A 13,064-nucleotide genomic window follows, 5' to 3' on the forward strand; every position below is an offset into this window, starting at 1 on the left:
TCCGAGGAGGGGACATATGAACAGAAATCCCAGTGAAGTGAGGGAGTGAATTCTGTGGGTAGATAGAGGTCTTCCAGGCAGAGGGAAGAGCAATCAGAGAGTCCCTGAGATAGAAAAAGGCTTGGCATTCTGGAGGAAGAACAAGGAGGCCAGTGAGGTTGGAGCAGAGCCAGCAAGTAGGAAGATGTAGGAAATAAATTTCTGTATCAGAGGCAGCAGATGTGGCATCCATTCAGAGTCCCTGACATAGACATTATTATTCCTGGCCCCTCTCTGATCAATGCCCCTTTAATGCCTACTGCAGGAACCACAAAACACCCTCAGGTTGGACCCTGCCCCAGCCATGGCACACATCAGTGGCCCCACTCTGCCTTTATACTCAAGTGTACATCCTTGGGCTTTTGTTGGTGCAGTGCTGGTAAATGTTTACCAACTAATGGAGAGGCTGTTGATTTATAACATTTGTGGATTTCTATGGTATAAACAGGGCCAACCATGGCCATTTTCAAGCTACCAATAGTTTAACCACTACCTTGCAAAATTCCTGAAAAAGTAACCATCAGATCTCGACAGGTGTTATGAGCCAACATGTCACTGACCCCAGTTCTTACTGGGTAAGAAGAGCTCCGCCCATGAGCCCCAGGTGCCAGAAGCTGACTGCCTCTGCCTGCTTCTCCATCTCTCCCCTTCTGCTCACTCTTTCCCATACACCCTCAGGAGCAGCCATGGCCAAGCTGGAAGAGCACCCACATATCCCAATTATTCAGGACAGTCCTGGCATAATCACTGGGAGCTCTTCCACCCTCAAAGAGCCCTACTTTGGGTGATAAATTCAATGGTCAACCTATCCACTGCCCTCCAGCACCAGGTCCCAGCCAACCCCAGTATGGCACATGTTACCCCAGTTCAGAGAGACATGACTCTAGGCTTTAACAAAAGAAAGCCACCACTTCTATTTCCTTTTTCTTTAACATTTATTTATTTTTGAGACAGAGAGAGAGCATGAACAGGGGAGAGTCAGAGAGAGAGGGAGACACAGAATCTAAAACAGACTCCAGGCTCTGAGCTGTCAGCACAGAGCCCGACGTGGGGCTCGAACTCACGGACCGCGAGATCATGACCTGAGCCAAAGTCGGACGCTTAACCGACTGAGCCACCCAGGCGCCCCTATTTCCATTTTTTTAACCATGAGTCTTAAAAGAACTTACTACAACAATTCAAAAACACTTTCCATAACATTTTCATATATTCTTCACCGTTTTTGAGCCCTGAGTCAGACTTATCCACTAACAGACCAACACTAGGTCTGCCAGGTCCATATGGTCTCACCAGGCCCATATGCATGTCTAGAACATGGCCATATGCCATCTCAGGTTCCTCACTCAAACCACAGCACTTAGGTGGCATCAATTATTTTATTTCTATTTTTGAAAATGAGAAGCATTACCTAAAGCAAAAAGGAATAAAAAGCCAAAGGAATAAAAAGCTGCACTCTTTCCAGCCTATTTAAATACCAATCAAAGAGCATGCACCGAAAAGCCCATAAAGATATCAAATATAAACCCTACCCTTTCAGCTGTACCTACATTAAAAACAAATGTCTGGGACCAGAAAATGGCAACATGGGGCAAGGCCTCACCTACAGCCAACCCTATGTAAACACCAACAGTTCTGGTTCATTTAAAAATTACTGCTGATAATAATAAAAAGAAATCTGCCCTGAAAGGCATCTTGAAGGCTGAGTAGACAGTGACCCTTCTCCCTGTGACCAGGAATCTACAAGTTCTCCATCCTCAACAAAGCTCATTGGGTTTTTCCTGCTTTTTACTTTCTGGTCACCAGAGAGGATTCACTAAACTATCAAAATAGCCCCAAAGAGTAATTAGCTCACCACCTGATGAAGGATGGAGTTGGTCTGAATGAGGAGGGAAAAGAATGTTCTGGAAGATCACATGAACTATACACAGCTGTGAGCTAAAAGTCCTGCTATTACACTGTAGATCACAGCTGCAAGAAGACCCTGGGGCTGGGGGAGCAAGGATAATCTGGCATCAATCAGCCAATCAATCTGATATTTACTGAGCATCTATTATTTACATAACACGAAACTAGAGTTTGCAGGGAATACACAGGAAACACAAACTATAGTTCTCAGAGGGGGAGTGGGGATGTGGCACCTTAGGAGACACAAGAGCAAGAAGGAAAAACTAACAAATGAGAAAAATGCTGACTATAGGTTGACTAAGAATCCACTTAAGGAATAAAGGAGGGTCTATGAGGGAAGTGAGATTTGGGCTGGGATGCAAAGAATGTGTTTCTTTATTGTTTATTGTGTATTTAGAGAAGATGGGGAGATCATTCTAGGACCAGAGGCAAATATTTAAAGCATGTGAAAAGTTTCCAGGCCCTGGAAGAGAGAGTAAAGTACTCTCCTCTTGACAAGAATCTAAATCAGGGAGCTCAATGTAGGCTCCACAGAGAGGCATGGGCAAGAGAACTCAGAGAAAACCCAGTGACATTACCAGGCTCGAGGATAAAGGGCAGCCCCAGATATAGAGTAGGGATCCACATGCTAAGTGTACTACCTCATTCAGCATACAGCTTGAAGAAGTGACAGATGTGGGACAATTTTACTCTGAGATATTTGGACACAATCAGAGTGTGAATGACCCCACAGGAGTCCCTCAGCTAACATCAACAATGGGGAAAGAATGAACAAATTCATTAACTGTCACTTGGCTGATGTGTGGACCCCAAAATTTTAAAGCTATGACAGAAAAGTTAGGGTCCAACCTCCATACTTTACAGATGAGAAAGCTATCATCCAGGACTGCTAAGTAACTCACTGTTCCAGTCCCAGGCAATGACAAGAGAAAAATTCTGATGTGTTACCTGTCCCAGCCCAGAGGTATGTAATCTGAGATGGAGTTTCCCAGGGTATGTTCTGCAGATCACTGGTTCCCCAGGATTCCTAGGAACATACCTATGAATAACCTATGAGTGTTCAGAGGGAAAGAGTTAAAGTGGAACCTCGCTCTTAGACTAAGAGTCTTCTTAGAACTTTTAATTGGTCAGAAAAACTTAATAATTAGTGTTTCTAAAGTCTGTTAGACCATGAATTATTTTTATTTTTATTATTTTTTGATTTGAGAGACAGAGAACAAGTGAGAGGGGTAAGAGAGAGAGAGAAAGTCTTAAGCAGGCTTCACACTCTTGCACAGAGACTGACGCAAGACTCAATCCCATGACCCTGGGATTATGACCTGAGCCAAAATCAAGAGTCAGATACTCAACCAACTGAACCACCCAGGCACCCCAGACCATGATTTTTTTTTAAAAGAAAACAAAAGACCACTGGTTCTAGAGTATAGGCTCTGAGAAATGATGTTCTAGACCATGCTAGCCCAAGCTTCAATTTGGACGTTTCAGTAAAGTGAAGTAGGAGCACAGCTTTGCAGTCAGAAAGAAATGAGTCTAACCCCTTCATGCCAGGTGACCTTAGGGAAGCTTATTAACCTCTCTGAACCTGTTTCCTCATCTATAAAATGGAGCTAAAGTTAGTCTTACCACATATTGTTGTGAGGATAAAAACAAAAAGCATGTAATGCTCTTATCAAAGAACACAGCGCATAAGAAGCATTAGCTACATTTAAAACTCAATTTAATTATTTATCAACTTATATCTCTGGCTATAAGTTCTTTTATTTTCAGACATTTTGAGTGATATTATTGAGAGTGGTTTTACTACCTTTCTTCTCAAAGCCAACCATAAGAATTATGAAATATGGGCAACCTTTAAAACACACTAACAGACTTTATCCTTATTTACCCCTTATCAAGGAAGAAAGAAGCTTTCACCTAATCAAACCAACAATTATCTTTGGGAACAGAAGTATAAGTGGGGAAATAATTGCTGAATTGAAAAGCAGCTCTTAGCCACACTGGGTCTCCTTCCACCATGCGTGCTAAGATGAGCCCCTTCCAGTCTCTTCGGATTTCATTAAAGCAAAAGCAGAACGTGAAACAGACACAGACATGGTGAGGTCATGGAAGGAGGATGCTTGCAAAAAGGCTCCTCCAGAGGAGTCCACAGCCCAGCATCAAGGAATGAACAAGGCTACTTCAAGCAACCTTAGAAAATGCCAAGTGGATTCCTGGGATACAGAGCAAACCCACAAGCCTACCTGAGACCCAGGTCTTGGATCATTGGCTTGTCACTTCCTGCCCAGAGGAAGAGTATACTCATTCCCCAGGGCTGTCATAACAAACTACCACAAAGTGGGTGGCCTGAAACAGCAGAAATGTATGCTCTCACAGATGTGAAAGCCACAAGTCTGGAATTGGGCTGCCAACAGGCCTCCACCCCCTCTGAAGGCTCTAAGGGGAAAACCTTCCTTAGGTTCTGAGGGCCCCAAGCATTCACCTTGGCTTGGAGCTGCATTCCTCCATTCACAGCCTTTGCCTTCACCTGGTCTTCTTCCCTGTGTGTCTGTGGATCTCAATTATCTTTCAGCCAATAATTGGATTTGGGCCCACCCAACATCCAAGATGATCTTATCTTGAGATCCTTACCTAATTCTATCTGCAAAGACCCTTTTTCCAAATAAGATCGCATTCATAAATTCCACAGTTAGGGCTTGGATACCTATTTTTGGACACACTATTCATACCACTACAAAAAAGGATTATGGACCTTAAAAGCACAAGCACTTGTGATGGCTAATTGTATGTGTCAACTTGACTGGCCACGGGGTGCCCAGATATTTGGCCAGCATTATTCTGAGTGTGTTTGGAGGGTGGTTTTTGGATGAGATTAACAATTTGAATGGATACACTGAGTAAAGCAGTTTGCCCCCCTAATGTGGTGGCCCTCCATCCGATCAGTTGAAGGCCTCAATAGAACAAAAAGGTTGACTAAGAGGGAACTTCTCCTGCCTGCTTGTTTCAGCTGGGACATTGATTGTTTTTTTTTTTTCCTGCCCTCAGACTGGAACTGAAATGGGCTCTTCTTGGGTCTCCAACCTGATGGGCATTTGGACTAGAACTTATACCATTAGCTCTCTTGGGTACCATAAATCAGCTTACCATAATCACTTGGAACAATTCCTCATAATAAATATAACACACACACACACACACACACACACACACACACACACACACGTCTTATTGGTTCTATTTCTCTGGAGGAACCTGATTAATATAAGCCTCACCTCTAGATAACTAAGAAGCAAGAAGTGCTGTGGTCCTGACTGGGCAGAGTACCTGAAGCTGGCTGGACACCATAAGCCAGAGGGAGAGTTTTCCCGTGGAGCTTTTGCAAAACCACAGTTACCAAATCAGAATCTCTGAGAGGCAGTAGCAGGTATCCGAGAACAACTTCTAATAATTTATAAGGCTTAATGGAATTAATATCTTCCTCTAAGGGGCCATTGAGCTAACCAAAATGCCAAGTTTCTTTGCTTTTAAGATGAAATTCTAATAGTTCAGTGTGGTAACACCAATTTCTTAATGGCATTTATATATATTTTCAGTTAATGAAAATCAAATGATGAACTATTCTTTAATAAATGCAGTTTGGTAGATAAAAGAGATCTCAAACCAAGGATTCCATGGAGAGACTTAAAAGATGAATGATATTTCTGCTCTTTTCTCTTTGGATCATTGACTCACCAGAAATTTCCACACATTACTTTGTACTACAATCCACCTTGCGCTGCAGTTTAACGTGGCAACCTCAGCTTTTATCCAAAAGCAGTTAAAAGATTGCTATGCAAAGAACATTCCAGCACTTTATATGAACTCATTACTAAAAATACGTCCCTTATATTGTTTCTGTCCTTTACATTGCAATTATACTTTAACCACAGGAAAAAGTTTGTGTCCTCTGACAAAACAGATGCTCATCTCCATGGATTACATGAACCACAGTCCTTCCTTCCTTGGCTACCAGGAAGCTCAAAGGGAAATCTGTCACACTTGCATTAATCACTCTTATTTTTTCATTTCTACTGTCATCATTTCCCCTGCACTTCCTTACTGTCCCCCAATCACAGGGTTCTTTTCTATTTACCCTTTGTTAAAAAATGATCCCTTTGTATTTATGATTTTGCTTGTAACCCGTCAAAATCCTGTTTTGCAAAATAGGGTAAGATATGAATCAACCCCAGGTTCACAGGGGCAGAGCCAATAGTGAAACTCAAGTCTCCTTTTGCCACATCTGCTGTCTATACCTGGAAATGGGCGCCTTCAAGACCTCCCTCCTGCACTGCGGGGCTGAGCAGTCTTCCTGCTGACTCTCCCAGGGACTGCACCACAGGTCTCACACATGCAACCATTATGTTTAGGGACACCCCAAGGAGCCATGCTCTAGGAAACAGAAATCCCCCAGCACACAGTGCAAAGGCCATCTGTTCCCGCCTCTCCCCAGACTCTATGTCTGGGCTTCTGGCTGCCGTCGCAGGTTTAAGAAACTGGGTCCAGTTTCCCCCAACGCTGCAGATGCTGGCTGTGAAGGGAAACAGCAGGAAAGAGTCGGCCGATTCATTGCCGACTGTGCCGCCCTATTCACATCACGCGTGAACAACAACGACAACAGTAAAAGTACCCGCTATCATGTGTTGTGTGTGCCTCTATGCTAGACATCCGATATCATCACCACTCCTTTCAACAGCCTGCCACGACATTTATTACTCCTGTCTTGGAGATGAGGCTTGCTCTAAGCCTGCTTTCCTAAAAAGATATAACTTGCTAGAAGTTAACAGCATCTCCTTGCCTGCGAAGGACTCATAAGCTAATGTCCTCATAGGCTTCTGGGAACAGCAAAAGTAGCCCCTGCAATATCAGTCTCTCTACTCAAAACAGCTACATAAATTTTGACAGACTGGACAAAAGTGATTTTCACCCACCCCAGGCATATCACTTCTTCTAAATTTGGTGGATTCTGGCTAGATTAATATGACCTCATGGACAAGAATGGACTCCGTTACCTCCCCCTTGTCTGTTTCCAGCCTTGTCTCTGTTGCAGGAAGCACTTGGAGAGTCAGTGAACGTAAGGGGTAAAAGAGGGGGGGAATGTTCGTCCATATGGACAAAAGGCGAATGAGGGAGAAACATAAATGTTGAGCGCAATCTAGAAGGCCCATTTTGGTAATGAGCAGAGGTGAGAAGGCACCCATTTCAAATCTTCCCAGGCTACTCCGGGGCCAAAGGCCAGGCCTCCCCACCCCCTTCCTGTGCACGGAGGTTGAGTGTCCCTCACAAAATGCTGGCTCTTCTGTTGTTGTTCTTGGAAAACAAATGTTTCCTTCCAAGATCCCCCTCCTGGTTAATATCTGTGTTCAGGACTCTGAGTCCCTAGACGCGTTACTATGGATTTGTCCAGGTTTGGAGATCTTGATTTCGTGATTTCCTCCCCATCTTCCTGGTCTCTCCAGACCCTGCTGAGTTATGATACAAACCTCCACCGGCCCGGAGGATGCTCAACTGATCCCACGCCGTGCCTCAGCCTTCCTCCACGTTCCCCCTGCCACCAGGATGTGGCTCTCTGCAAACGTAGTTTATTCTCATCGTAGTCACTTCCCAAACCCACTAAAACAGGAGGAAAACGCCAGTGGCCCCCATGCTAACCTTGCATAGATTTCCCTGCCTCATCCTCCCTGTCCATGCCTCTGGGTATAGCCCCCACCTCCACCCCTGTGATCAGGTTCTGTCAGACTGATTTTGAAAAACATGCATCCTACCCTGCCTACCAAGTTATACCTCCTCTCCTGCTTATGACATCCCCTGTGAGGTCAGCCACTGCATGCTGTGACTACAAAGAAGATTAGGGCCATGTGGCTGGACCCACAGAAGGATGACACACAGTTCACCTGTGTCAAGTATGGAACCCAGAAACTTTGGGGAGAAGTTCCTTCTGTTATATCTGCAGCCTTCCAGGAGCCACCACCTGGCTTTGCTCTCCCCAGACTCCTTGCCCCATCGTATTTGCATATAGATCTGTGCTGTGCTAATGAGTTGCCATTTGAGATAGTGTTTTACTCATGCTTTGATGTCTGCATATGTGCATTCCTGATGAGCCCTTTGTAAACTCTCTGAGAGCATGGATTATTTCTGTGCCCTTCAGTGTCTCTCCAAAGACCCCCTACAGGTCCTCCATCAGTGTTGGCTGCAGTGAAGCTGGCTGGGTCGGGGAAGGGCTAGGAATCGAGAATGCACATAAAAATATTTGAGCACACAGACACAATGATAAACTCCTACACTTCCATAGCACCTGTTAGGAGTTAGAGTCTTACAACACCCTTTTAAGAAAAAATAGGGCATGTATTATTATAGCCTATATCATAGATGAGGAAACTGGGGCTCTGGAAGACGAAGTGACATCCCCAAGTCACACAGCAAATAAACATGGAACCAAGGCTAGAAGTCTGGTCTTCTAGACCCTACCACAGTGTCTACCACCCTCAGCCTCTAAAAGGAAAAGGAAGGGGGTGGGGACAGCCTGACTGTGCATCAACCAATGAATGGATACAGAAGATGTAGTATGTGTACACAGTGGAATCTTACTCAGCCACGAGAAAAAAAGAATTCCTGCCATTTGCAACATAGATGAACCTTGAGCACACCATGCTAAGTGCAATGAAAGCAGAGGAAAAAAAAAAAAAACTGTACTATGTAATATCACTTATATGTGGAATCTAAGAAGCCAAACCTATAAAAACAGAGAGTAAAATAGTGGTTACCAGGGAATGGGGTGGGGGGATAAAACAGCTGCTGTTTAAAGGGTACAAACCAGTAACAAGTAGTAAATAAGCCATAGAGATTTAAGGCACAGTAGAGCGAATATAGACAACAACGTTGTACTATAACCAGAGACTAGAACTTAATCATTCCAACCGCCAAAAAGAAAGAATAATTATGTAACAGTGATACAGGTGCTAATTACCTCTACAATGGCAATCATATTACAGTATATAAATGTGTCCAATTTACATGTTGTATGCCTTATATTTACACAAGGTTATGTCAAATATATTTGATTTCTTTTAAAATGCAAAAAAAAAAAAAAAAGACAAAGAAGGAGGGAAACTCAGAGATGGCTGCACTGTAATATGTCCTTGCCCTAATCATTCCAACTACAAATTCAAGTGCAGGTACTACCCAAACTATAGATGGTAGTTCCAAAAGGCTAAGCGTATGGGGACACATGACTCTGCAGGAAAATAGGTCATTTAAGCAGATCTATGCTCTCAAAGGTACGAGCCTCTGCAAGGACAAGCAGAGACCAGGGGCAGGCATTACTTGGGGGCTGAGTCTGGGAATGAGGAGGAGAGGAAGGTGGTAGAGAAACGAGAGGTATGGTAGGATGTCCCAAGAACAGAGAGGGAGGCAAGGAAAAGGCACCAGGAGAGAGAGGTACAAGGGAGAGGGAAGAAGGATGGCAAGGAGAGCAAAGAAGAGACAAAAAGGGGAAAGAAGAAGGATACACGCTTCTTCTGTGTCTCTGGCTTCCCTGCTATTAGGAGCATCCTGGGAGACAGAAGCCATAGCATGGGCTTTGGAGTTTTGCTCACCTTCTTTCCAAGGATCAGCCAGCAGAGAAAAAGTTAGAAGCCAGAAGAAAGAGAAGTGAAACGGTTAGCCAGGTTGTGACACCACCAGAGGGAAGCAGAAGCCTCCATCCAAGACTGATACTTGAGGCATGTTGCCAGCAAACCAGGAAATCCTCTAATCATCTATGGAGGAGGAGTGGAGGCCCACAATAAAGACGGTGCCTGCGTTCGAGGACAATGGGATCAGGAGCAAGAGGTCCAAAACTAGGAGACAATGCAGCAGTGCAAATGAAGGGACAAAGGCCCTGGTATGGTCCTTGTGAAAACAAGACACTCAGGCAGGTGACCCCAAAACATTTACTTCTTTTGGCAGAATATCTGTAGCTGATATTCACGTCTGTGTTTGTTCATTGTTTGCCATGTGTCCACCTGCCACGAAGGTATCGTCTGTCTTAATAAACCTATAAAAACAGAACCCACAGACTTTACCCTCTTGAGTAGGGGATTCATGAGAGTAGCAAACATGTTGGTTATTTGGTGAGTGAATTTTGATGGGGACGGTCGATCTATTGGTAGGGAAGACGGTATAAGCCTAGACAATGACGTTGATCAAAATGGTGCTGCTGACTCTGAGGATAGTGATGAGAGTGAAGACGGTGATAAGGCAAGTGGTAACAGTGGCAGTGCAGAAAGCAACAGACATGGAGTTCTGTTCCTGATGGGGGTGGAAATTCTGGTGATGGTGGTCAGAATGAGGAAAATGATCTCTGCAAAGTTAGACCACTTATGAAATACTGTGTGTGTGTGTGTGTGTGTGTGTGTGTGTGTGAGAGAGAGAGAGAGAGAGAGAGAGAGAGAGAGAGAGAGAAAGAGAGAGAGAGAGAGAGAGAGAGAGAGAGAGAGAAAGGGAAAGAGAGAGAGAGAGAGAGAGACAGAGACAAAGAAACCGAGAAAGAGAAAGAGAGATATCATCTATAAATCACTCATTAGACTACAGTAGCATGTGCCCCAGAACCCTTCCTAGAGAAACATCACAAGTGGCCAAAGTCAACAGCCACTGTTTTCTCCTAAAATGCCTAACAACAACAACAAAAAAAAAGAATAGTAAATCTGTGGACACTTTTCCTTTCTCTTTGGAAATGTTCACTGGATTTTGTTATACACGGAGACGCTCACCTAGGAATTCCCTGGGGGAATTTTGAAATTATACATAAACTATACTAACTGAAAGGAACCTCAAAACTCATCCGAACTGTGTGGTTCTCAACCCAAATATACATCAGAACCTCCTGAGGATTTTTTTCTTCACAATATTGGTGCCAGAACCTCATTCCATACCAACCACCTGAATCAAAATCCCAGAGTTGGGAGGCTGGCATGACATTCTAAAAACATTCCCCAGATGGTTTTCTTTTAATCAACTCTCCTGATTAAGAACCTTCTATTTTACAGAGGAGACCAGCAAAAGCCACCACACAATACTTAGTGGTAGAGTCACAACCAGAAAAGGGATCTTTGCAGCAAGTTTGGAGCTATTCTCCCTGCATGCTGCCTACCCAGTCCTCATGGCTTGCTGTCTGCTCTCATTGCTACATCTGGTCTTAAAAAAAAAAAAAAAAAAAAAAAAAAAATGCCTGGAAGTGTCAGGACCTCAAGAAGAGGGAGAGAGGAAGTATAACAGAGAAACCAAGAATCTGGACCAGAGCAATGTCTGGCTTCCCATGAAGCACATCCCAGGGGGAGCTCCAAGGTGAAGGGACATCCCAAACCCGGCCCCTCTCTGCACCCCAACTTGCTTTCCCACCCCACCCACATCACTGCCCCATACTTAGGGTCCCTAGGGAGGCAAGAGCAATTTCAACTCCACAAACCCTCATCCCCCAAACCCTGGCCTTGTTCCCACACTATTGCCAAACCCAGAAGGCCCCCAAACCCAGAAGAAACATGCTCATACTTTCTTGGTGGGGACTTTGATCTTCAAGAACTCTGCCTCTCTGGCCAGCACCTGCCACGGGGCGTGTATCCGGACAAAGATGGATCCCTGGCTTTTACTCTGCAAGGTACAAAGGAAGAAGAAATGGAAACACTTAGAAGGACATAGCTTAAATTCCTGTTTCCCTAGCTCTCCCAAACTAGAAGCCCCAACCTGGCATTTCTTCAGTTTCTGGTGTTTGTTCTCTTTAACAAAACACCAGGGTCCTGTCCCCTCCTGCCCCTATCTAGTCACCAGCTCTGTTCCAGAAGGGCCCTCATCAAAAACCACAGGGTAATGTTCCCAAAGTGTGGTCCCTGGAGGCTTGGTGGCTTCAGAAGAAAAGAAGAATTAAAACAAGTATGTTCCCAAGATTTGAAACATAAGCAATTATGATTTTTGCGAAAACCCTATTATAGTCTTCATAACAAGTAGGGAGTTTACCTTTGCTAGCATTCAGTGAACAACCTACAACTCACCCCATTCACATATTTGTGCTCTATCATGCTGGGTCATAGCCTCAAATGACAAAAGTGGCTCACCTAAGCCCCAAAGTAAGGATACAAATAATAATGTAAACAGGGCACCTGGGTGGCTCAGTTGGTTAAGCATCTGACTTCGGCTTAGGTCATGATCTCACAGTTCGTGGGTTCAAGTCCCGCATCAGGCTCTGTGCTGACAGCTCAGAGCCTGGAGTCTGCTTCGGATTCTGTGTCTCCCTTTCTCTCTGCCCCTTCCCAGCTCGCTCTCTCTCTCTCTCAAAAATAAATAAACATTAAAAAAATTTTAACAATAATTATAATGTAAACAGTACAATGTAAAATGACATCATCAACATAAACCATGAACAGGGCTCCAGTGTGAATGTGGAATATGAATCTATGACCCAGGACAAGGAATTCCTTGAGTATATAGACTTCACCCAAAAAATATAAAGGAAAGGAAATGCAGTGATGAGCATCTGAAAAATTTAGGTCATATTGATTTAGTAATCCATTTGGCCCTGGCTACAGTGTGTGTGATAAAAACTGGTCAGGGGGTCCCTGGGTGGCTCAGTTGGTTAAGCGTCCGACTTTGGCTCAGGTCATGATCTCACAGTTTGTGGGTTTGAGCCCCGCATCAGGCTCTATGCTGACAGTAAGAAGCCTGCTTGGGATTCTGTCTCTCTGTCTCCCTCTCCCTCTCTCTCTCTCTCTCTCTCTCTCTCTCTCGTTCTGCCCCTCCCCTGCTAGCTCTCTCTTTCTCTCTTTCTCTCTCTCTCTCTCTCAATAATAAATAATAAACATTAAAACATTTTGGTCAGATTATGATGTCAAGCCATCAGTTTCTCCCCATCTTCAAATAAAACCTCAAAATTTTTTCAAAACAAACACAAAAAGAAAACAACTACCTCTGACCTTAATTCAATTAGTTTTGTCACTAAAGAATGAAAGAAAACCAAAACAAGTCAGAAAAATGGGCAAAAGCCCCATTACTGGTGAGAAGCTTCTAAAACCACCTGCAGAGTTCATTACAAACGCGGTGTTCGCAGAGAAAGCAGA

The 13,064-nt window shown here is 44.1% G+C and overlaps 1 protein-coding gene across 4 annotated transcripts in view; it reads right to left on the minus strand.

Annotated features, from left to right (window-relative positions):
• Positions 1-13,064, minus strand: part of ANO2 (anoctamin 2) — a 341,730-nt gene that overhangs the window by 245,632 nt on the left and 83,034 nt on the right. For 2 of the 4 annotated variants that reach the window (XM_019834399.3, XM_019834397.3), the window contains exons 4-5: positions 11,506-11,604; positions 10,990-10,992 (exon numbers count right to left, since the gene is read on the minus strand). In XM_019834399.3, coding sequence (XP_019689958.1) covers positions 10,990-10,992; positions 11,506-11,604 — 102 coding nt within the window. The remainder of the gene's footprint in view (positions 1-10,989; positions 10,993-11,505; positions 11,605-13,064) is intronic. The other 2 variants (XM_045061286.1, XM_019834398.3) reach the window with 1 other exon arrangement.

The sequence above is a fragment of the Felis catus genome, chromosome B4 (genome assembly GCF_018350175.1).
Source record: "Felis catus isolate Fca126 chromosome B4, F.catus_Fca126_mat1.0, whole genome shotgun sequence".
In the NCBI taxonomy this organism is placed as follows: domain Eukaryota; kingdom Metazoa; phylum Chordata; class Mammalia; order Carnivora; family Felidae; genus Felis; species Felis catus.